At 41.5% G+C, this 22,489-nt stretch overlaps 1 protein-coding gene across 2 annotated transcripts in view; it reads left to right on the top strand.

The window, feature by feature from the left end:
• The window catches only part of SOBP (sine oculis binding protein homolog), a 99,542-nt gene that overhangs the window by 1,610 nt on the left and 75,443 nt on the right, over positions 1–22,489 (top strand). For both annotated transcript variants that reach the window (XM_040058314.2, XM_040058313.2), the window contains exons 2-4: positions 7,854–7,992; positions 9,861–10,046; positions 22,283–22,434. In XM_040058314.2, coding sequence (XP_039914248.1) covers positions 7,854–7,992; positions 9,861–10,046; positions 22,283–22,434 — 477 coding nt within the window. The remainder of the gene's footprint in view (positions 1–7,853; positions 7,993–9,860; positions 10,047–22,282; positions 22,435–22,489) is intronic.

The following is a 22,489-nucleotide window of genomic DNA, read 5'->3' as shown; positions in this document are numbered from 1 at the left end:
GTTTTGAGGACTGCAGAGGTCTGTAGTACAGGGCATTGGCCCCTCGGAGCATCGCCTAATGCGATCTATATGGATTGCAGCTTTTAAGTTTCATAGGTTCTAGAATTACAAATTAGCTAATTTTAATCAAAACATGTGAAATGTTATCCTGGCTGGATATAAAGGCTGACTGTGCTGGATCCTCTGGGTTTGTTTTGTTTACTTTGGCTGCAGGCACACTCAGCGGTTTGGGAGATAGTTGTTCTTCTACAGTATAACAGATGTTTGTCTGAAAGGGTGAGGAAGAAACAAAAACAACATTGTGTGAAGGAGAAAAATTACACAATTTTAAGCTAATGCTTTGGTATTAAGCACTGGCGTTAACCTTCGTGTAGAGAGTTTCTCTTTTTTAATCGTGGCTAACTGCTTAAGGTTAGGAACCTCAAAATTTCAGCTGACTTAAAAACTAAATGTGTGTAGAAAGGGCATTTTGAACCAATGTAATTTCTGGTTGAGAGTGAGACAGCTGAAGGCAGAACCTTCCGTAGCCCACCTTTCAGCGTAAACTATGCTCTAGATGCTATGCATTTTTAGTAGGGCAGTTGACTGCTATCATCTAAGAAGGGAAAAAGGGGGGGGGAGGAAAAAGAAGTAGTTTGAATTTTTGACCTGTTAAGAAAGTTAAAATCCTGTGGCAATCATTTACCCGTTTTCTTTACTGATGAATTAAGACGTCTAGTTGTTCTTAATAAACCCGGAGAATACAATAATGTAACAAATTGGTTACAGTGCGCAAAATGTTTGCAGCGAAATGACAGAGGGAGCACAATGTGCCCTTGTGTAAGTTTGTATCTGTAATGTTCAAACAGGCTGACTGTTTCCCTTCATCTGAACTGCTTTCATCTGGACCAGTGTAAAATAAGCTCTGGTAAGTAATCACAGCAGAGCAGAAAGAAAGGAATGTATACAGCAATAGACAGCCTAAGCTGTAAAAACTGTAACCTGAGTATCAGCAGCAGATCAGATATCAAGGCTTTAAGGTAGGGGAAATGAAAGAGATGAAGGGGAGGAAAAGACGAGAGACGGAATGGAAAAGTCAGCTTGGAAAGTAAAGTAGAGGTAGGAGGGCCCCCTCAGGGAAATTTGGCTCAGGGGTTAGGGAATTTTATCATGGTGTACAGTGACCTACTCAGGTTTCAGCCCACGTTGGATCGAATTGCCTCCCTTTGCTAGCAGAAAGAAAAAGGGACTGGTGTATATGTGATTTCTTTTTTCCCCCTTCGGATAATAAAAAGGCCATTGGTACAAGTGTCTATTTTAAGTACAGTAAATTCAAGGCACTATGAATGAGCCATAATATTACCTCATCACAGAGACTTCCTTTGAGATTTGCTGTTTGATATAATCAGATATTTACTCGGGAAGGATCACAACACCTCACTGCTCGCTTTAGTGTTTTCCAACGGTGCTGTCGCAGCTTGGTTTTAACATGACTGGATGGATATTCAGGTTGCTCGCTCTTTCCTTATGCCAGATATTGAGTTACATTTTTGTTATCGCTAACCTAATGTACACGATGGTAATAACAAATTTTAATTTGATACAATGTTGTGTGCAAAAAGTACATGACTCTGCACAGTTTTCTGATATTACGTTTCAATGAAAAATATATTCATGAGGAACTGTTCTGTTACACTGTGACCTTTACAGCCACTCTTTCTCATATTTTCTGGTTGTTTTTTCTTTTGTCCTCCTTCCTCCTTCAGATGAGACTTTCCAGTTTTTCTTCCAGAGGTAGCATTCGCCTCACACCTTGGAAGAAAAGCAGATAGTTATTCTGAAATTCAGTTTGGTGCCATTTTTCACTTGCTGGTGAATGACAGAACACCTCATGAATCCAAACCTGTTGTCATCAGGGAACCCACTACTATTTTAAGATCAAAATATTTGTAAAAGTTTAATCCATGAAAGCACTTGTCTAGGCACAGTGGTGGATCCCCCATCCATCTCTCCTCAGCTTATTTCCATGTGCCATCCTGCTGCCAGGAAGCAGTGCTGCTCAGGAGGAGTAGCTAGGTGCTCTGCTGTGAGGTGAGGTTACATCCAGTACTGAATTGCACTGGAAATTCTCCTGCACAGTGTATCCATGTGTCTCTAACAATTGAAAGGTAAGCAATTAATTTGGGTTGTAATTTCACAGGGCTATTCCATGTGCCCAAGGAATTTGGTGTCCATAAATATTCTCAATAACCAATTTGTATCTAAAATTGGGCATTGTTCCTGCTGCCTAAAGCTTAGGGCAGACCCATCTGTTACCATTTAATAGTAAACTCCTCAGAATATCTTTCAGTTTAGTGTTTAAATAGTCCCTGCTTGGCATTTGAAAGTACTTCTGTCAGAAGGAGGAAAGTGGTGAAGCAGGCGTAGCAGCCCTGTGCCTGGAGCGAGCCAGTTTGCTCAGAGCACTCGGAAGATTCCAAGGAAACTCCTCCCTTCTCTCCTGAAAAGCAAAAAAAAAAAAAAAAAAAAAAATCTTTGGGAAAGTGGAAAAGCAGACAGACTTTATCGATTGTATTATTTCAAGAGACCAATTTTTTTTTCTATGGAATACACATGGAAGTTTTGTGGCGTGGCTGCGAAGGGGTTGCCTGTCTGCACAGGGAGCCTCACCTGGCAGGGCACTGCAGAAATCGTGCTTCCCCAAACAAAGTGGGTTATACAGAACCAAAGAGGTTCTGTATATAAATGAGAGGACAAGGGAAAGTAAAGCATCATGGAATTTTGCTTTCTGATAGGGTAAAGGTCTAATCATAGAATTCAGTATGGCGACAACGTAAACAAGCAAAGAATGTGAGGGCTGGGAAGAAAGATCCAAGTTTGTGTAGCACCTCTAGAAACATTTTTATTTCCTCACAGCAGTGAAAGTGAAAAGTGGATTTGTGGGGCAATGCACTGAGTGGGTTATGCAGGCAAGGAAATGGAATGGAGCCACTATGCTTCCTCCCAGATCTGAAATAAACATTCAGCAGTAAAACCTAGAAGAAAATGAGTCTGACAGACTGATTCTCCCCTGTGTTCCCTGCCTCCATGTTTGCCAGGCCTCATTCGGTGAAGCCAGGCCTTGCCCCCTGTGAATGAGGATCATAGAGAAGGAAAGTCAAGAGATCTAAGATGGAAAGAGACGCATGGCATAGCTTGAGAATGTATTAATTAGCAAAGATTTGGGGAAATTATGCATTGTAATGTAAAAAAATCAAACTGTAGGTGTACTGTTACGATGAAATGAGTCCTAAAGTGGGAATAAATGTGATTATATTTTTACTGCCTAGCATATAAGTCAGACTCAGAAAGGAGGGAAACCACAGTCTAGCGAGTCAACACACTCTTCTTCATCTTTCAGGGGAATAGGGAGCAAGTTCAAATAGAAATACCAAGGAGCATAACAGTTTGTTATCCTGGCTCCTCCAGGTAGGAAGATGTTTCTATGTAGTGCAAGAATAGAGAAATCATACAGTTAAAACACACCAATTACACATTGCCCCACGGCGGTGATAAGTCGTTTGGGACTTAGCGGTGGGCAAAGGCTGAATTTCCACGTACTGGGAAGAAGCTTTGGCTGTGGTGCGTGGCTGGGGCCACCGGGGCGTTTTCGGGCCAGTTTCTTTGGCAGGCACGAGCTGGTTGTGCCGCAGCCGTAGTGGATGCTCGGGCAGTGAGCAGCTGTAATGGTGCTCTGTCGGCCAGAGAGGAGCAGGAGGTTTGGCTCCTGTGGGATGTTAACCAACTGCCTGGCTGTGCTGGCAGCTGCAGAGGGGACTGGTGTTTCCACTGTGGTCTCGGAAGCTTGTCTGCTTGGTGCACGGCGTGGCAGAATGAGCAGGGAAGGGCGTGGGACAGGATTTCTGTGGTTTTCTTCTCGGCTCTGATGCTGCCCCGTGCTGTGGGTGGCACCAGGGCTCGGGCTCTGTTTCTGCACAGGGGACTGAGCGTTGCCTCCACACCTGGCTGAAGTTGGGCTCCATGCTGTACATTTGCAGTGAAATCCGTGGGTCCCTGCCGGGGGGCTGCCTTTGGGCTGAGTGGATGTAAGGGTCCCAGCTTAGCAGTGTGATTGCTGACCTGAGATTTATTGAATATGAGCAAGATTTTGTCTCTGCGCTTGTGTTTCACATCATCCCAGCCCTTTGGCTAGCTGTGGGGTTGGAGTGACAGCCTCATCCTGCAGTCACTCTACATCCTTGTGGGGAATGAGTCTGGAAGTAGGCATGGACTACCTTAATGCCTCAGCTGTCCTATTCCTGCCGAAGCTTTGAATTGCAGCTCCTTGTGCATCCTCTAGCTGGTCTTCCACATCTGCCTTCACATCTCCTTCCTGGTCTTTGGCAGGTCTGTTATCTTGCAATTCCTCTGTCTCCTGTCATCAAAGCTGCTTCTGCTTTCCTGCTCCAAAGTTGAGTCCACATTCCTGCTTTTCTCAAGCCTCAATGTTACAATCATCACCCTTCCTTTTACTTAGCATTTGAAACTTGTATGTTTTTCAGTGACATTCTGCTCTGCACATGCAGGTTGTGTATTAATATGCCTTCTTCCTTCCTTAGCTTCACCAAGAACTCGTCTTTGTCTTTATTTTCTTTCCCCCTTCCCCTGCATTCACACAGAGAAAAATTACCTAATCTCATAATTTTTATTTTGACTATTGCCACCACACTGGTCTTTACAAATCCCATCTTGTTACCATGTCTTGAATCCATGTGTATGGTGTCTGTAATTGAAATGGAAGAAGGGAAAATACATGAAAACAATGAATTAATACTGGTCAGCTTCCGGGCAGCGGTTTCAGCATGGTCTCCGTTGTCAGGGCATTAGACATCTCTGCAAATGGGTCTTGTAGTCAGGAGTCTAAGGGAAGGTGATGTTGTTCTTCAGATACTCATCTCTGCAAGAGAGTCAGTGTGGAAAAAAGGATTTCTTAGGTTTGACAGCTTGCTGAGCTTGGGGTCATGCTTTCCGTTTGCTGTGAATAAAGTGTGGTGTAATGGAGCTCTGGCTGTTAGTCACTGAGAACATGGTATTAAGGGTGACTTGCAGCATTGTAGTAGGTAAGAAATTATGGAGGAGAGCGGCTTGTTTTGTTTTGTGTTTCGTTTTTAATCCAAGCCACTCTTTTTGCGGAATCAGCGTTAAAAAGGTGCTTACTTTTGTTATTGCTGGCATGCAACCTCATTGTACTCTCATTGAAGTTAGTAGATAAGACCCCATTGATTCACTGTTTTATAAACTAGTCATATAGTTTAGTCATTTATAAACTCTATGATGAGTGATTTTGAAACCCAATGTATTTTTTGTTAGTATGAATGTTCATTTTGGTGCATCACTTATCATGGATAGTTTAAATGAGATGTGAAAGGTACTTAAATTTGGTGCCATTACAAATGCAACCATCATTTTGACTACATTTCAAAGGGACAGATACATGAATTTTCAGGAAAAAACAAACATATGTGCAACCTTGCTTATGTATTCTTTGACAAGCAATTAGAAATTATTCACTGTCTGAGTTGATCAGCAGTGCAAATAAAACACAAAGCATCCACAGGAGACAAATTTAGAGCTACTCAATTAATTTGGTTGCATGGGGTTTAAATTGGTAAGACTTTGTCAGTTGGTCTCTACCTTGCTAGATTAGTCTCTAGGGCTGTGTCTCCATAGCTGAAATTTAGCAAAGCAAGGGAAGCTGGGCAGACCTTGCCTTTGGGCCTCCAGGGGCCCTTTCAGGTCATTTTGGGTGAGCTGCAGTGGTGAGATTTGACTCCCCACATCCAGGCCATTTTGTTATTGGCTTCCCATGGGTTACAGACAGGGTTAGTGCACTCGGACTCTTCAAGGCTAAGAGAAAAGTTTTCTAAAAAGCTGAAAAAAACCACCAAACCCAAACAACCAAAAAAAACCCAAAATCAAAACCAAACAAAACAAAAACCCAAAAAACACACCACCCCCCAAAAAAGAAAACCCACTGAAAAACCACTTTTAGATTTTTTTTTTTCATTTTGCTAGTAATTAAAATATGACACTGCCTCATTCAAATGATTTAGGTAGTTGTTAGCCACATTTACACTGCACTGTACTCATTGAAAAACTGTTGTAGTGGCATAATTCAGATATCACACTTAAAATGCCCAGTCTAGAAGCAGAGTTAGGATGATGGAATATTTTCCAGCAATTTGGGGCTGCGCAGGGCAGCCACAGAATTGTGACTTCCATCAGATGCTAAGGTGAAAAGGCAAAAGGGAAAAACCAAAAGGAAATGGATGCCTTAGGGGGTCTGCTCTGGGGTTTTGTTTTGGGTTTTCTTTTCCTGAAATGTGTTTGTAGCATAATTGCACAGACGATACTCTTGGAAGAGTACAAATTGCTTGTGCTTATTGCTTGTAGCTGCTTTAGAGCGCTCCTTGAGTGACAGGAACACCTATGTAATCTGGTGTGATGAATGAGCCGGGAGCAGAGCAGCACTCCGGGGTTCTGGGGCACAGCACCTGCTGTAGCTTTGAATTCAAAAGCAATTATCATCTGATTAATTTTATTTATTTGTTTAAATGACTGGAGAATTGCTGTGTTCTATCATTAGACTTTCTCCCACTCAAAAATTGAGCTAAAGCAGTTACTAGACAAAATCTGGCAACCTGCAAGTTTGACGTTTACCATTTGTTTTGAATTGGTGTTGTATTCTCCTTATTCCTTGGCCAAAGTCCTGGGCAACGGTGCTTATCAGTAGCATTATTTTAGAAGTCAAGATCTTAGAGGAATATGAAGTTTGGAGTTTGTTTTAGAAGAGTGTTAATAAAAAAAAATGGCAGAAACCAAATAGAAAGGCTCTCTGTGTGGCCTTTTTGTTTCAACTTATAGTTGTCATACTACTTTAAACTGATCTTTGCCATTGCAATAATTCATTAGCTGGTTTCCTTTGGTAGTTTCCTAGATCCATAAGCTGTAGAGCTCTGTTGCACTATTTGATTTCAGAAAGCTCTGTTGCCTGGCTGCAGATTTCTTAACTTACTCCACTCGATCTCCTGGCCCAGTAATGAGCATTTTCTACAGAAATATTTTTGCCTCATGACCTAGAGGACATATTTTTAATAGAAATTGAGGGTTATGACAGTCATGTTCCATACTTTGCATTTCCATACAAACATAAAATGTGACCGCTCAGCCGCTGGGAAGCTGGTTTGAAAATAAATACTGGTTTGAAATTTGGGGAAGGTTTTCTTAAAGAAATATAAGAAATGTTTGTATGAAAAATGATGGTAGAATGCTTTCACAGTGCAGAATCTTTAAGTGCCTCGACTATGCAAGGGCTTATAACTGAGAAAAAACCGTCTGCTTTGATTTTATTTGATTTGGTTCATGTGCACCTCAAGGAACTGTAATTGTGTCAGTGACCTGCTCCAGCTGAAAAGACTGTAACGCAGTAAGATTGATTAACTGCTGGTTGAAAAAAAAAAAAAATCCTGGTTTTCTGTTATTCTCTTGCTGCAGTCTTAAATATTTTATGGTAACACAGACAAGTTTGTGTGAAGAATGTATGTTAAAATATTTCTGACATTGAGTGTCAGAGCAAAAGTCATAAATAACTCTCCTTTTCATTTTCTTTAAATTACAGACATATGAGGCTCTGTCATAATTACATGTGCCAGTCGGAGATTTAAATGCGTTTCACTTTATGCACTTGAGTTATGAAATGAACATTAGTCTTTGAGGAGGTGGGCCAAACCTGACACTTCCTCATGTAGCACAGATATGGTTCGATTTATGCAGTCCTCCCTTCCTTCCAAATGGGTATTGATTACATAAATAAGTAGGTAATTTTTCTCTTTCAGAACTTTGCTGAAAACACTATGAATGAGCTCCTTGGCTGGTATGGTTATGATAAGGTAGAGCTGAAAGATGGAGAAGATATTGAATTCAGGAACTACTCAGCAGATGGGGAAAGCCGCCAGCACATTTCTGTTCTCAAAGGTAACGAGACTTCATGTTTCTGTGTTCATGTAAAGAGGGATTAATAGCTCAACCTGTCTGCTTGGTGTTGATTGCGAAGCATGTTCTGTTGCTTGTGTCTTGGTTGCTTTACATAAAAATATCTGAGCGTACCTTGTGGTACGGGGAAGCCGATAGGCTGTGAGGAAAGTCACTTAACAAATTTGCTGTTGGTGTATCGATATATTGTTATATATTGATATATATCTTCACAAATAATGCGTTTCATGTGTTGGTTGAAAGCCGTGTGCCTGTGGTATCAATAAACTTCTCACAAATGGAGAAAGGAAGGAGTACTTTCTTAGCAGGATGGCCTTAAGGGACCCTTTTGCTTCCCATACTGAGGCTGGTTGGCCTACAACTTTTTAAAATACTGAAAGATTTTAAACTGGAATATTCACACATGTAGGAACACGCGTGAATGTTCACAAAAGGCTTCTCATCCACATTTGCACTATACTGACTTCTGCACTGTGGTAGAAGTTTTCCATGGGTGGAATTTGTTTGAGACACTGCTGAATCTTTGTGATTCAAAATGTAAAGGATGAGAGCCTGTTGGTTTGTTCAGTCATTCAGTTTTTGCCTTCTGACTCCTCAGTCTCAGGGAATGGATAGGGGCTTGTAATCAGAGTAAGGAGAAGAGTAGAAAATTGCTGCGTCTCGGCTTATCCAACAGGAGTTCCTCAAAGGTGAGGTAAAGAGAGGAAATTCCAGCAGCTTTCATGCACTTGGGGTGCTACTTTTCACTGTGTTCGTGGACAGCAGTGTTGGGGTTTTCTTTCTGGTGGCTAGCAGCAGCACTGTATTCAGTGAGTGTTGCGATGAGTGCTGACACCAGAGAGACCAGTGCTGAGGGACAGATGGCTAGAAAAAGGGGGGGAAAAATTAGTGGTAGGGTGAAACAACCTAATTGTGTTAAAATTGAATGTTTGCAGCTTGTTAGTTCTGTAACAGTGTTGGTGATCGATATTTATTTTTCATTGAAAAGGTAATGTCATTAAGCTACCTTTGAAGAAACCTGTGCCTGTGTAGTAATGCGCTTAGTTTATTTCTGTTTTAATAAATACATCTTCTACTGAATGGTTACTGGCTCCAGCCTATGCTTGATGAAATTTGTGGCATACTTTTTTTATAGGCACATGATGCTAATCATATGTTTTATGTACCATAGAAGTTGAATGCCTGTGACAGGTAGAAATTTTTGGTGTATGCAATTTTTGGGAGGGGGAAAAAAGCACATTTAGTGTTCTGAGAGATGGGAGAGGAGGTAGTCCCCTGGCTGAGATAGATTAGAGAAATTCCTACAAATAAGAATCCTGTAGTGATTTGGGATTAAAGAATTAGAATAATAACTGTCATCATTTTGTGCACACTTTGCTGTGATTTCAATATTGTATTCCTTTCTTTAAATTCCTTTCATTATTACTACTCATTTGTAGAGAACAGAAATTCTTTTATTCTTCAGTTCATGCTCCTTGTACTGGTGAAGTCACAGCACACTGAGTGTGATCACCATGCAAACAGTAGAAATGAAGTACAAGAATAGGATACCATTGACTAAATCGGGCATACTAAGGCTATGCATGACAAAATAATCCCAGCTTTTACCTTCTGCAAAAAGAAAGTGTGTGTTTGATTTTGAAAAAAAAAAAAAAAAATATGGAGCACTTCTGTAGGTTACTGGAAAGTATCAATTTCTTTATAAGGGAAAATACCTGGGGTTTTTGTGCACTATTCTTGTATTAGGGTAAGTAATTTAATGAAGAGATTGGTGAAAGTATGTAGGGCTATTTAAGAAATTTATGTGTCATACTGGTCATACTGTACAATGTGTTCTTTTTGTTTTACAGAAAATTCTTTGCCAAAACCAAAATTACCTGAGGACAGTGTTATTTCACCGTACAATATAAACCCAAGCTACCCAGGGCTTGCCACAGGAAATGGACTATCAGACTCACCAGCAGGGTCGAAGGATCATGGGAATGTACCTATTATTGTCCCATTAATTCCACCACCTTTCATAAAGCCACCAGCAGGTAAATCCTAATGAACATGTAAAAATGGTTACTGTTATTGACAACGCCCTGAGATCACTGGATCCCGGTGTCTTAGTGAGAGAGTTGATTTCAAAATGATTAAAATCCAGTCACAGGAGTGGGAGAGTGGCTTTAATTACTTTAATATTCTTGAAAAACTCCTGCAAATGCAATGACAACAAACCTGCGTTTTTTGTGACACTCCTCATGCTGGATGATGCTCTCAGCACTTCAACAGCATTTGCTTTTAGGAAAAAAAAGTAGAGATTTTGTTCGGGTGAATAAAGCCTTTAACTAAATTAATGGAAGATTATTAAATTAAAAATAGGCTGCATGAAGGAAAGAGTGAAAGAGACAAAGCCATCGAATCAGTATCATGTCTTTGTATCAGGTTAATGAGATCATGTTGGGAAAACTGTCTCTTGATTCCCATTGAAATCCCTGACTGCTGTCTCTCAAGGGTTTAATATGATCTTGACTCTACCCAGGAGACTGCGCTGAGATGTTTTACATTTTCATTAGATTTTTATCGGGACTGGTTTTCTAACATGCCATTCCTCAGAGTTTGCATGAAAAATGATTTATTCCCCTCTGCATGCCGCTTACTGTGATCTGTGAAAGGAGCTCTTATGGCTACACCAGGGTGATTAATTGTTGTGTTATTGTTTACTGCTCCACATGGTGTGAAAATTGGTGAATCTAGGTAGGAGCAGGCTGAGTCCTGCTTCCGTAGACATCCTTGGTTGTTGTTGTGGTTGTTCTCAAGTGACCAAGGCACTGACGAGTAGAGGGTGACATGCAACTCCTACCCAAGAACATCAGCTCTCCACACACATGGCTAAAGAGATGCCAGCAGGTGCCAGGGTGCTTCTGCAGAGGCAGAGCCTGCTTGTAGAATCAGGTCCCAGGTGTTGGATGCCCTTTGTAACGTTGTCTAAATGTAGCTGTAAAGTACTGATGGATCCAAGAAAGTGTTTGCCTGTTGTTGGTGGAGTAATTAACTACAGTTGCCCCTCCTAAATTATTGTTATGCCATTGAGTTTTATCTCTAAAGAAGTATATAATGTGCTATGAATAATTTTCAAATGTTACTCAATACGTTCTCCTTGCCAAAGACTTTCAATCTATTTTATATGATATTTGCTAATTACTAAAGCTATTTGGGCCCATTCCTGCAGCCTTTACACAGCTAAAGATCTCAGGCCATATGGGCTGGATCCTCAGCTGTTGTTGATTTGGCCCTAAAGCTTTAATCAAGGGCTTGTGCCATCCTAAGCTATTTTCTCCTCCAATCTGAGTCACAAATGAATCCAGAATGCTGAAATTGTGGTATGTGAACACAAGGCTATAGCATGCATTGTGCAAATTGCCACAGTTGCTGGATTTTTATGACACCAAATAAGCAGGAGGAGATTGAACTATGAAGTAGAAAAACAAATTACTGCAACAGTGGTTAAGTGGACACAAGGGAATCTTGGCCAAGTCAACTGCCTTCTGTTCTTTGCCTGTCCACCTACAGCACATGATCCTGTGTTCAAATGTACCTCTAAGGGTAACGTGTAGGGAGAGCTTTTCACAAGTGTGTTCCACCTTTAGGTTTTAATTAATTCATTAACAATGAGTATCGTTGCTGTACCTGCGCAGGAGATACGAATGGATGATCTCTGCCTCCTCTGACTTTATCCCGTGATCGGTAATGAGCTCTGGATTACCATGCCTTCTGAGCAGATGGGCATATCTATCTCACCTTTGCTTTAGAGACCAAAGCTTGGGAGGATTGGAGGGGGAGGGGAATCACCACCTTTGTGGGGTTTGCAACAAGCACGGGTAGTAATGGTTTTGTTTTATCTTAGGGCGTAGGAGCCCTAGCCGTGATCACCCCGAAGAGCCTGGCAAGAAACAACTGGTAGGAAAGGGAGTACAAAGGCGCCAGGGGAGCCAGTGTGCGAGGCAGTGGTCTTGGCACTGCACTTTGACACCGCTTTGTGGGCACTGCATCAAAGCAGAAAGCTTCAGAGTGATGCAAAGCCAGACAAGAGTAGCTCTGGGGATGTTTCCCTGGAGTCCCTTGCAAGCGTAGGGGATGGCTTTGGAAACAGCACAAAGGTGCTGCTTTGACTTGAGCAGGCAAATGATTAGACTCACATCATTACTTAATAAGGCGAAGGTTGACATTTCCAGCATGGGGGACAGACAGGCTATGACTGACCTGCCACAAACACCAAAGCATTGTCCACGTTTGAATGGATAAATGAAGTCAGGGGACAGGAGAGAGAGGCAGAAAGAGGCCAAGATAAAGTTTCAAGGTTAAAATGCTGGGCAGAAAAAGGGATCTTTGCAGCCTGTTCTGTGTGGACACACAGAGGGCAAAGTTACATTACAGGCCAGAAAAAGGACCAGGCAGTAATGCGCCGTTGTTACTGGGAGACTAAGGATTAGGATGTGTCCAGAGTTTGTGAATGGTTGAGGAAAGCTTTTAGATATTGTAGGGGAGAAAAATCTACAAGACTTCAGTATAGCTCAAAAGGGAGTGCCCACAGGTGAAAATGATACCTAAATCATGAACCTGAAGGACAGGAAAGATGGTGCAGTCCATCCTTATTGAGCAAATAATATGGAGTGAGCACTCAGGGAGAAATTATTAAGACTTTAATTCTTGCTGTATTGATCTTGAACAGAAGGGTCAGCCTGAGTAAAGAGGTGTCAGCAAGACAGGCTGAGGTATTCATTTGGACAGAAGGGTAATGGTCTGAAGAGCATAAGCAGATCCATTGAATTATTAGTTGAATAATTTTGCTGATAAGATTCAATACAGGTAAGAGGAAGGAGAGCAGAGCGTGGGGGGATGCTCACAAACCTGAAGAGAAACAAGGATACTCAGCAATGTGCACTGACATAGCAATTGCACAGCTAAAAAGACACAGTCCAGAAGCCAAGGGAAATAAAATTTCTAGGAAGGCAAATATGATTCTTTATGAGAAACAGCTATCAGTTTGAAAAAGAGGAGGAAGGGGCGTTGATCCTAAACTGTCTAGGAAGCTGAAGATTTCAGCAGACTAGGTTTTCCTTGAGCGTGCTGGAAAGCTTTATACAAGTGTCCTGTATGCATTTGTATTTTGTATGACCAGGCTAAAACCTTGAAGTGTTAACAAAATTACCTTTTTTCCCTCCTCATGCCTATTTTGCAGTAAAATGCTTTCTGTTTTGGTGTGGGGTTTTTTGTTGTTTTGTTGTTTAGCTTTTTTATTTTATTTGAAAACCAAATAATTTTGAGCAGTCTGACTAAAATTTTATTTTCAAGCTGTTCAGATTTCTGTTTTAGTCAAACGAAATGTTAAGTTCCAACTTGCTTATATGGTTCTGGAAAAAATTGGGGTGCTCCTAACCAAATATAAACAGCTCCAATAAAGGCACCCTGTCCTTGCTGTACCTCATAATTAAACCCACAGAAGGCTGAGTTAAATGCATGGGCCCTTTGTGGTGCACTGAGTGTCTACAGACTCAGGTTATGGTGTGTCAGTGGAGGATGCTAAATCCAGTCATGGGAAGCCTCCACCAGGAGAATGCCAGTTACTCAGATGTGGAGGCTGTCTGCAAGAGCACTCCCCTGATCTGCATCACCAGGCAGAGTGACCACACTGGAGCAGTGCCCAAATCAAACATGACTTTGTAAGTCAGCATCAGCCATCGAACCTGCATCTGGAAGCATATAAGTAGTCAATGCAGCCTCCAGAGAGTTGCTGTAAGAGTCTCCTTGTGGCTGGTAGGAGTCCATCTTGCCCAGCATGCTGGTAACTACATTTAGGCCTTGCAGCAGATTTTGAGTGATTTTCAGGGTTAGTCTTGAGTACAGAGTACAGCCTATTGCAACAAAGCAATCCTAAGATTAGTTCTGCTTGGTGTTAGAAGGTTCTTATTTTCTGCACAGCAATGTAAAGAAGGCTGGTGGGGTTTTTTGTTTGTTTGTTTGTTTTTTCCAACTTAAAAGTCACACAGAAATAGCGAGGAACAAAAATGAAATAGCCTGGAATGACCCAGAACTAAAAATCTCACCACAGTTGTGAGGGTATATGGCCATAGTATGTAGCATGCAAACTTTCTGTTGTTCTGCAGCCTTTAATGATAGAGTAAATTTGAGAGGGCACTTAGGGTGACTCTGCCCTTTTGCTCAGGCAAGTTTGGACAACTCTTGTTACTGGGATGAAGGAAGGCTGAAATAAAGAGTAGTTGAAGAAGAATGCAAAAAATTCTTTCAAATGCGGGTGAGAACAAGCTGCCTCTTTCCCCTGGCACCTGCTGGAGGCTATGGTGTTTCAGTTTTCCCATTTCTTTGAATGCTCTTTGATTTACTTTGTCTTGTGGTCCCCGTGGCAGTGCCTTGGTAGGGGTGTGCAGCTGCTTGGTTGGTCTGTCCTTGGAGCATGAGGGTTGACAAAACCCTTCCCTTTCCTGCATCCTTCTGCATGCAAGTGATGCACGGTGCGCGCCGGCTGCTCTGAGCATCCCAAAAAAGAACCGGCTTCCTGCGATGCTGTGCTGCGAGGGGAGGTCACTGCCAAGGGACACAGCAAAAGGGGAGGCAGAAAGTTTGATGTCATGCAGTTGACTGAGCTTCCCATGGAGGAAAAAAGTACAAGGAAAAAATAATGCTCCCTCCTGAGGTTTTCACAAGTCGCCGAGTACATTTGGAGAAGAAAGGGGGATGTAAATCCTACAACCCACAGATGAGTGTCTCGACATAATGTTAGGTTCCAAGTGATAATGTCTGGAGTTGTACCAGAAGTTATCAGGAACTTGTGGAGGTGAAGCAGGACTGGGCTGGAGGAATGGTATCTGATGAGGCAAAGTGTCTTAAAGGAGAAGCATTTCCAGTGCTGACTTGGAAAATCAGCCTGTGACCTAGGCTGGCAGAGGAATATCAGATTCAAGTACTAAAGTATTTGGGTTTTTTAATAGAAAAAAATTAGTGACTTCCTACTATGATTTAGCATTTCTTTAGAATTAAAGTTTACAGGAGATTTTATAAGTGCAAGTGCAGACGATTAACTTTGTGCAACATATGGGAATAAGCAGAGTTCCTGCCCTACAAACATTCTGGAAACAGCCTGCTGTAACCTCTCTCAATATTTAAATTGCATTGGAGGAATTTGAAAGCATAAACGATGTTTTAAATGGTATTTAGAAGGCCAGTAACAATGAATTCCAAGATCATCCGTCAAAGTTCACAGAGGAATTGGATCTATGACTGCAATAGCAAGAAGTTTGATTCCAGCCAGAACCGAGTGGCAGTTTTCTTTAAGTAAGGACCACATTATCAGATCTAGTTAAGTCTGTATATGGAGGAGACTTTCATTTCACTGTGCTCTGGATCCCTCTTCAGAATTTCACAAATATCTTCTGGCTGCTGAACAGCGTTACGATTTCTCTAACTGTAGGTTTTGCCCTCTGATGAAGACCGCTGCAACAAATCCTATAGTCGCTACTCTTCAAATTATTTCTTTTGTTTTCCATTTGAAGCATCATCAAATTTACACTGATTGTAGGGTTATTACTGCCTGGGTTTTTAAATGCTGGTGGTTGCCAGGATGCCTACCCCATCTAGCCCACTGTTGATGTCTTTTGCTCTCTGTGGAAGGCCAAGTGTTTCCTTTGTGCTAAAAAGAAAATCATAATGTCCATGTATGCACATAAATAGCATATATTCAAAGTACACAGGGAGTTCCCCCTCTGTTAGCTGAAATAGGTGCTTTTTTTGTTTGCGTGTCTAAAACCTGCCTAAATGCCAGCTTTTGTGTTGTGCCTTCAGTCCCTACTGAACTAAGCATAAGAATGTGCCTCAGAGGCTCATGCATAGAAACGTAGGCAGGCCTGGTTCCCCAAAATGATTTTTTCAAAAGGGGCTGGGACATTTTGCTTTATTGGCAGAGTAGTGAACTTAAAGAGACTGGTCCTTAAAAGGAAATGCACTGTGGAGGCTCTGATATTTCCATAGCGATGGCTGCAGCAAGCTTTCTATTGTCAGCCCTATGTTTATTTTAATCTTCCTCTGGCAATTACCTTTTTTTAAGGTACTTTTTTACCTTAAGTTTGTCACGTGCCCCATCTGTTTAGAACATCAGTGCTTAAGGTAGTATCACAAGGGGATCTGCAGCAGTGTCTCAGGAGTTGAATTTCTTCACCTTTTTTATTTTGAGATTAATTTGGTAGAGCATTTAAGGTGCAAGAAAATTGACTGTAATGGTGCTTCTGCCTTACTTGGGATCAACAACCTCAGGAAATCCTTGGGGATGAAAAATCTGAATACATGCTGCTTGGTTTTCTTCAGTGGTGTTCTGGGATTTCAGAAGCAGCAGGCAGGTAACTCAGAATTATCCAGTTCTGAAATCCTGGCAGGTCCCAGTGGAAACAGTGAGCCCTTACTGTTATTGCTGCAGATGCCCAAGTCAAGTTAAGACCTAAAGTCTTTAAAAAGGAAGTTTTGCAGCTTTTCATTAGAAATTAATAGTGAAAGTGGCTAAAATATTTAAAGATATATATATATGCCAGTGGATTGAGCACAGTTCCCAGCTCAAAGTAAAAGGGTTATTATAGCTCACTGCCCAAGAAACCTGGGATCTAAACTGCCTGTGTGAGGGGGTGGGATGCAGCAAAGAGAAAAAGAGAGGAAAGTAGATGAAAATAGTAGTGGAGAAATATGGCTTCTGATCGTGTGATGGAAGGAGACTCAAGCCAGAGACGAGTTGCTTGGTCAGGAGACATGGAGGAGGGATGGGATGCCAAAATGGTTTTTGTATCAGATCATGGATACAGCCACAGTCAAGGTACAGGTTTCACAGAGGCTCACTCAGTCCAGGTGCTGTACTTGAGATCTGAATCCCAAACACTCTGTTGTCCTGGTCTTCCTTCTGCATAGCAGTACTGTGCTTGGGCACCTTCGGGAGAGATGTTATCTTCTTGCTGGAAGAATTGAGTATCTCCTGCTGAATTTCTTGCAAGGAAATATGGAAAGTAAGGTTTTGAAGTACCTGCCCTTGAATCTTCATAATATGCAGGATTAGAACTGTAGCTGCATTTAGTTTCACCCAACTTTTTGAAGCTGGAGTTAAAATTGAAAATACATCTCAGTTCGAAACAGTATTAGTTGAGTGTTGCGATCTAAAACTTAGTAAACTGATCAGGATTTAACTGCAGAATTGTAGGGATTTTAGGAACATTGCACTAAACACCAGAGATCATGCTGGTTTGCTTAGGTAAAGAGACAGGGCTGTTCATGATGGATTTACTCCCTTGTTCTCATTGCCTTCCTTCACTTCTCCCCACCTCTTTAAATTATGGCTCTGTATAAGATCGATTAGTGTAAACTGCTGCTCACTGGGTTTAAGAGGAACAATTTTCTGCAGCTCCTTCACATGGGTTTGAAAGGAAAAAAAACACCAAGCATTCTGCTTAATTAAGACCTAAAGAGGCGGTGCAAACTTTTGATGATTAATTGAAGCATGCTTTAGACTGATGCATATTTAGTTATTATAATGTGATAATTTTATCTTGTTATACAAACTACTCCCTTTGGGAACATGATTTAACACTGCAAACACTCTGTGTTTGTTGCATTGTTCATTATAAAAAATACACAGGATAAAAACCACAAGGAGATATAACTGAACAGTATCTGTGTGGTGGGTGCAGGGAGTGCTTCTTCCACCTGTAATGACACAACCCAGAGGCAGAAAAACACGATAGCGTAACTCCCACAGTATCTCTCTCTGTGAAGAGCTGAGAACTCAGAAAAGTAGAGGCCGGAAATTTAGATCTTGTGCAGTATGTAGAAAGAATTTATCTTTCTGTTACCTGGTCTAATTACAGAGGACAGCAGCATGTTTGTTCTGCTGAATGTCCTCTTGTTACTATTCAGTTGTGTCAGTCCCGTCTCCTCCTTGTCTCACCTGTAAGAGTGCTCATGTGATAAGTGTGACAGATCTGAGAACATGCTCAACACTTTGCAAAAGCAGGTCGTTAATGTCCAGGCCCAGATGGAGAGGGAAAAGAAAAAAAAAAAAAAGGCAGTTATTAAGAAGTATTTTCTTTCACTTCAAAATTATCCATGCCAGGGCTTGGAAATTATATTTTTGTACTTTACAAACGTGTCAGCATAGCTGTATGAGTCCTAAAAGTGATGGTGAATGATCTTCAGCAGAGCTGCTCCAGTGGGAGCTCACATGATGGATGTAGGCATGGTGTCAGGATGAGCTCATGTTGCTTTAAGCAGATATGCTAAGCTAGACTACCAGCAGAAGTCTGTCTATGAGCAAAAGAGACCATTGCTGATGTAATAGACTGGTATAATTATTGTGGAGAAGCTTTCTTAGTGCAGTTCTAATCAGGAAAAGATTAGCATAAAGATTGAAGACAGATAACCAGTCTTAAACTACTGGATTTGAAATTTCCTGTGATTTCTCTGTGATCTCTTAGCGGTAAGTTCTTCTAGCGGAGTGCTCTAGGAATAGAGATTTGATACATTTTCCTGAAAGCAGGGCAGGAATCTGGTAAAGTGATTTTCAAAGAATTTGGCCTTGAAAAACAAAGGTCTGTGAAAAAGTGAGAGGAATTTTATCTTGAATGGAATGCAAGATATGAATTTCTGTTTTCAGGTTATCCCAACTTGTGTTTAGCAGATGACAGCACTTAAATCCCAAGACTCTGTCTTTTCTTATTTCATGCAGTCTTAATGTTTTGAGGCTACATTTTTGCTTCTCACTGCCGGTAGAAACACATGAAGTAATACTTCCTGCCAGTGTTGCAGTCCTGATTTTTTGGTCGCTAAGCTTAATACATTGTAACAAAGCACGCCTATTAGTTCTTTTCACAAGGTCTGCTCAGGTCTCTGCCACAACCGCTATGAAGAAGGGAAGCGCACAGTCCGGTTTGGACCTTTATCACTGTCCCCAGCTGTCATCCACACCCACAGGGCACAGCTCTGTACTCTCCCAGGTACCAAGCATGGCTGCCTTTCTCTGCTGCTCTTAGCATCACTTGTAGCTGAAAGAAAGGATTTGATTGCAGATCAAGTTTTTCCTCCCGCTGGGCTGGACCTGGTTGATGGTCCATAGAAACGCGATACTGGGTGTTTTCTATTTTCACCCGATGAACTGCGTTACAAAAAGTTAGAGTCGCATCAAAAATCGACTTGGGCAAATGTACGCCTGAGGGAGCAAAGATGACTTGGAAAGTGATGTATTAGTGTCCTGGCCCAGGAAGTGTGTACTCTGAACCCCCTTCTGAAGTACTGCTATTTCCTGGCTGCTTCACGTGGCCATACTCAGTTAATCCTTCTGTTGCAATGTTCCTGAGTCTATTAAATTGAAGAGGCATCAAGTTCTGTTATTGCTGTTGCCATGAAATGAAAAGGATTACATTGTTTGATGACTAGGATGAGAAAGGAGTGGAACAGAGAAATAGTTTGAGTTCTTTGTATGTAGCTAGACTACATCTTTCCCTTTCCCTCTTCCTTCTTTCAAAATGATGACCATTTTGACTAATACTGATGATGCCTCCTGGATATCACATATCACGTCCTGAAAGAGCATACAGGGCTGGAAATAGTAGTAGTTTGCAGACCATGGGTGTTTTTGTTTGTTTGTTTGTTTGTTGTGGGGGTTTTTTGTTTGTTTTGTTTTGGGTTGGTTTTTTTTTTTGTTTGTTTGTTTGTTTGTTTTGTTTTGTTTTGTTTTTTGTTTTGACCGTCAGATCCATGGACCACAAGTGAAACCATACTGCTTCAACCATACTGCTTCAATGGATTTTCTGTGAGGCGGTGGTGAAATTCTGCTGGACAGGGCATGGCAAGACAGCAACTTGACACAGAAGGGTGCCTCTCCCCCTCCTCCCCTTGCCAGGATATATCTTAGGGGATCTTTGGTAAAAGGAGATGCACTGAACCTGACTGTCCTGCATAACCACCTGCAGAAATGTGAATAACGTGGCTTTTCTATGTAAACAGCTGCTGCTGGGAGCCTGTGTAATTAGAAATGAACAATTGTGTGGGTCTTTCTCATCATCTATGGGAGACAGTTCATGTGTATCAGTGAACAGGTATTGAATGACAGCTGAGGTGTTCCCCCTGTCATATTCACTCATGAAAGCCCCTGAGAATCCCAGTGGTGCATCTCTGCGTTTCCCCTTAAAAACTGTGCCCCAGACAAACTAACCTGCTTCAAAAAGAGCTACTTCAGCATCCAATTTGTCAGTGAACTCTCTTTCAGCTCTGTAATGTTCTTTTTTTCATTTATGAGAGTTCCTCTCACCAGAAATGAAGGCTATTGGAAAGGCATAACTGGTAGATCTTCTCTTTCCCAGAGATAAAATGCTTCTTATCAGTAGGGGAATATATGTTACTGTTATCTGAAACAAGAGTCTGCTGTCTGGTTCCTTTGATTCAGAGGAACTCCTGTTGTCCTGGTACATTCAAAGGGGCAGGTTCAGTCTGTAAGGAATTGGTTTATTATGGTGCAAAGGTAGCTGAATCAGTGTGCCTTTGTAAAAGAGAAGTACTTCAAATGCTCAGGATAAGAATGGGGGGAAGAGCTCTCGGGCTGTGCTGGAGTAGTTGGCATCCTGGACAAGACCGGTCTGCGGAGAAAGCGGCGATGGTCACGTGCAAAGCCACCACAGCAGCACCCCGCGTGCCTGTGTGCCTGGCTGATGTTACAGCCAGCTCAGGGCAGGTTTTTGACCCTAGAGGTGGCTAGTGATGATTTTGGCCAAATTGTTTTGATTTTGCTTCGTCTTCAGTTCAGGCGGTTATAATACTGGCAAGTCCCACTCTAAAGGGTAATTGATACAATACATTAAACCCAAATCTGTGCTCTAACTTGGCCTTAAATATAAGTTTAAAGGTAGACAGTCTGATTAAAGCTAAAAGGTCATTATTTTACATAGTAGAATTTTATTTGCAGCTGTAAATCATAACACAATTTGTGGAAGGAAAAAAGTTATTAAACTGGCAATATTTATTCCAATAAGGTGAGTAAAATGCAGCACGTAGTTCTGAGTTATGATAGTCAGGGAAAGGAGCCAAATCACTCTGCTAAAAATTAGTTTGCCAATAATTTTACAGAACGATGACAGCGTAGCTTCAAAAACAAATCCTTTATAGGGAAATAGGATGGCTGCATGACAGAATCTCTAAGCTATGAATTCTCCACAGCTCATGGACCAGGAACTGCTTTAACAATTACTCTCCAGGGATATTTTTTCCCAGAAGTTAGACAATGGCTGCTGTCTGTAACTGAAAGGTCATTCAGTATCATAAACTGGACATAAGAACTGAAGAATTCTGAGTTTTAAGTCAGAAAGATTCCTGCTAACTTACTGACTTGATCTGGTTAGTAGGCTTAACTATTCACTGCTGTTGTCTGTGAAGCTAAGGTGGGAATGATGACCACATAAGGATATGGCTGCACATTAGTAAATAAGCTCTAGGGTATTTTTACATGGCAGAAGGCACACATGTCACATTTGTAGCACATGTTAGAGAAGAGCTCGAAAGAGGCTCGGCAATTCTGCCTGAATTAAGATTTGACCGATGAGTTATAATGACTGAAATGTAACCCGGCAGATTTTGCCACAGTGCTGCAACTTCTGCCTTGTTCAAGTCTATGTTTCTGTGACTGCTGAATTTACGCAAAAGCTGTTTTGTATTCTAGTCATTTCAAAATAATACAGAAAAGGGGTGTTTTATGTTCCTTCTTATTTAGAAGAGGGCTTGTGTTAGAGACCTGCCTTGGTGCAGCACTTTTTGGCTGTGTTTTATTACCAGCTTGCTAAGCAGAGCATCTCAGGGACTCACTACAGCAAACTGTAAGTAACAAGAACAAAGCAGCAGTACTCACTAAACCTTCAGCCTCAGTTACTCAATTAGTAAAGAGTTGTGCGCTCTTAAGTGTGCTAAAAAGTTCTCGAGATTTACAGACATTTTCAGCAGTGCACAATTTTTGAAGCTAATCATCTTTTCCAGCCGTTTTAGAAGCTTTGCCAGTCTGCTGAGTCTGGCTGGCACAGGTCACTGGCTGCCTGAGGACGAAGCTGGTGATCACAGGCAGGCACAGTTCTGTTCTCTGACAGTGAGGGAGTTAGAAATAAGATGAGCTGGTGCTGCTTTTTTCTGACAGTAAGTGTGCAGATGTCTGAGGAAGGTGTTTGCATCTCATGTAAACATTGTTCTTATATTTTTGTTGTAGAAGATGATGTGTCAAATGTACAAATAATGTGTGCCTGGTGCCAGAAAGTTGGAATCAAGCGCTATTCCCTGAGTATGGGAAGTGAAGTGAAATGCTTCTGCAGCGAGAAGTGCTTTGCAGCTTGCCGAAGAGCATATTTCAAGAGAAACAAGGTAAGAGAAATAAGGAAAGATGTAACCTACATAGACATGGCTTTAATCGGGCCCA

This window comes from Hirundo rustica, chromosome 3 (assembly GCF_015227805.2).
Source record: "Hirundo rustica isolate bHirRus1 chromosome 3, bHirRus1.pri.v3, whole genome shotgun sequence".
Lineage (NCBI taxonomy): Eukaryota > Metazoa > Chordata > Aves > Passeriformes > Hirundinidae > Hirundo > Hirundo rustica.
Note: the sequence above shows the minus strand (reverse complement) of the source record. Positions and strands in the feature narration are given on the sequence as shown.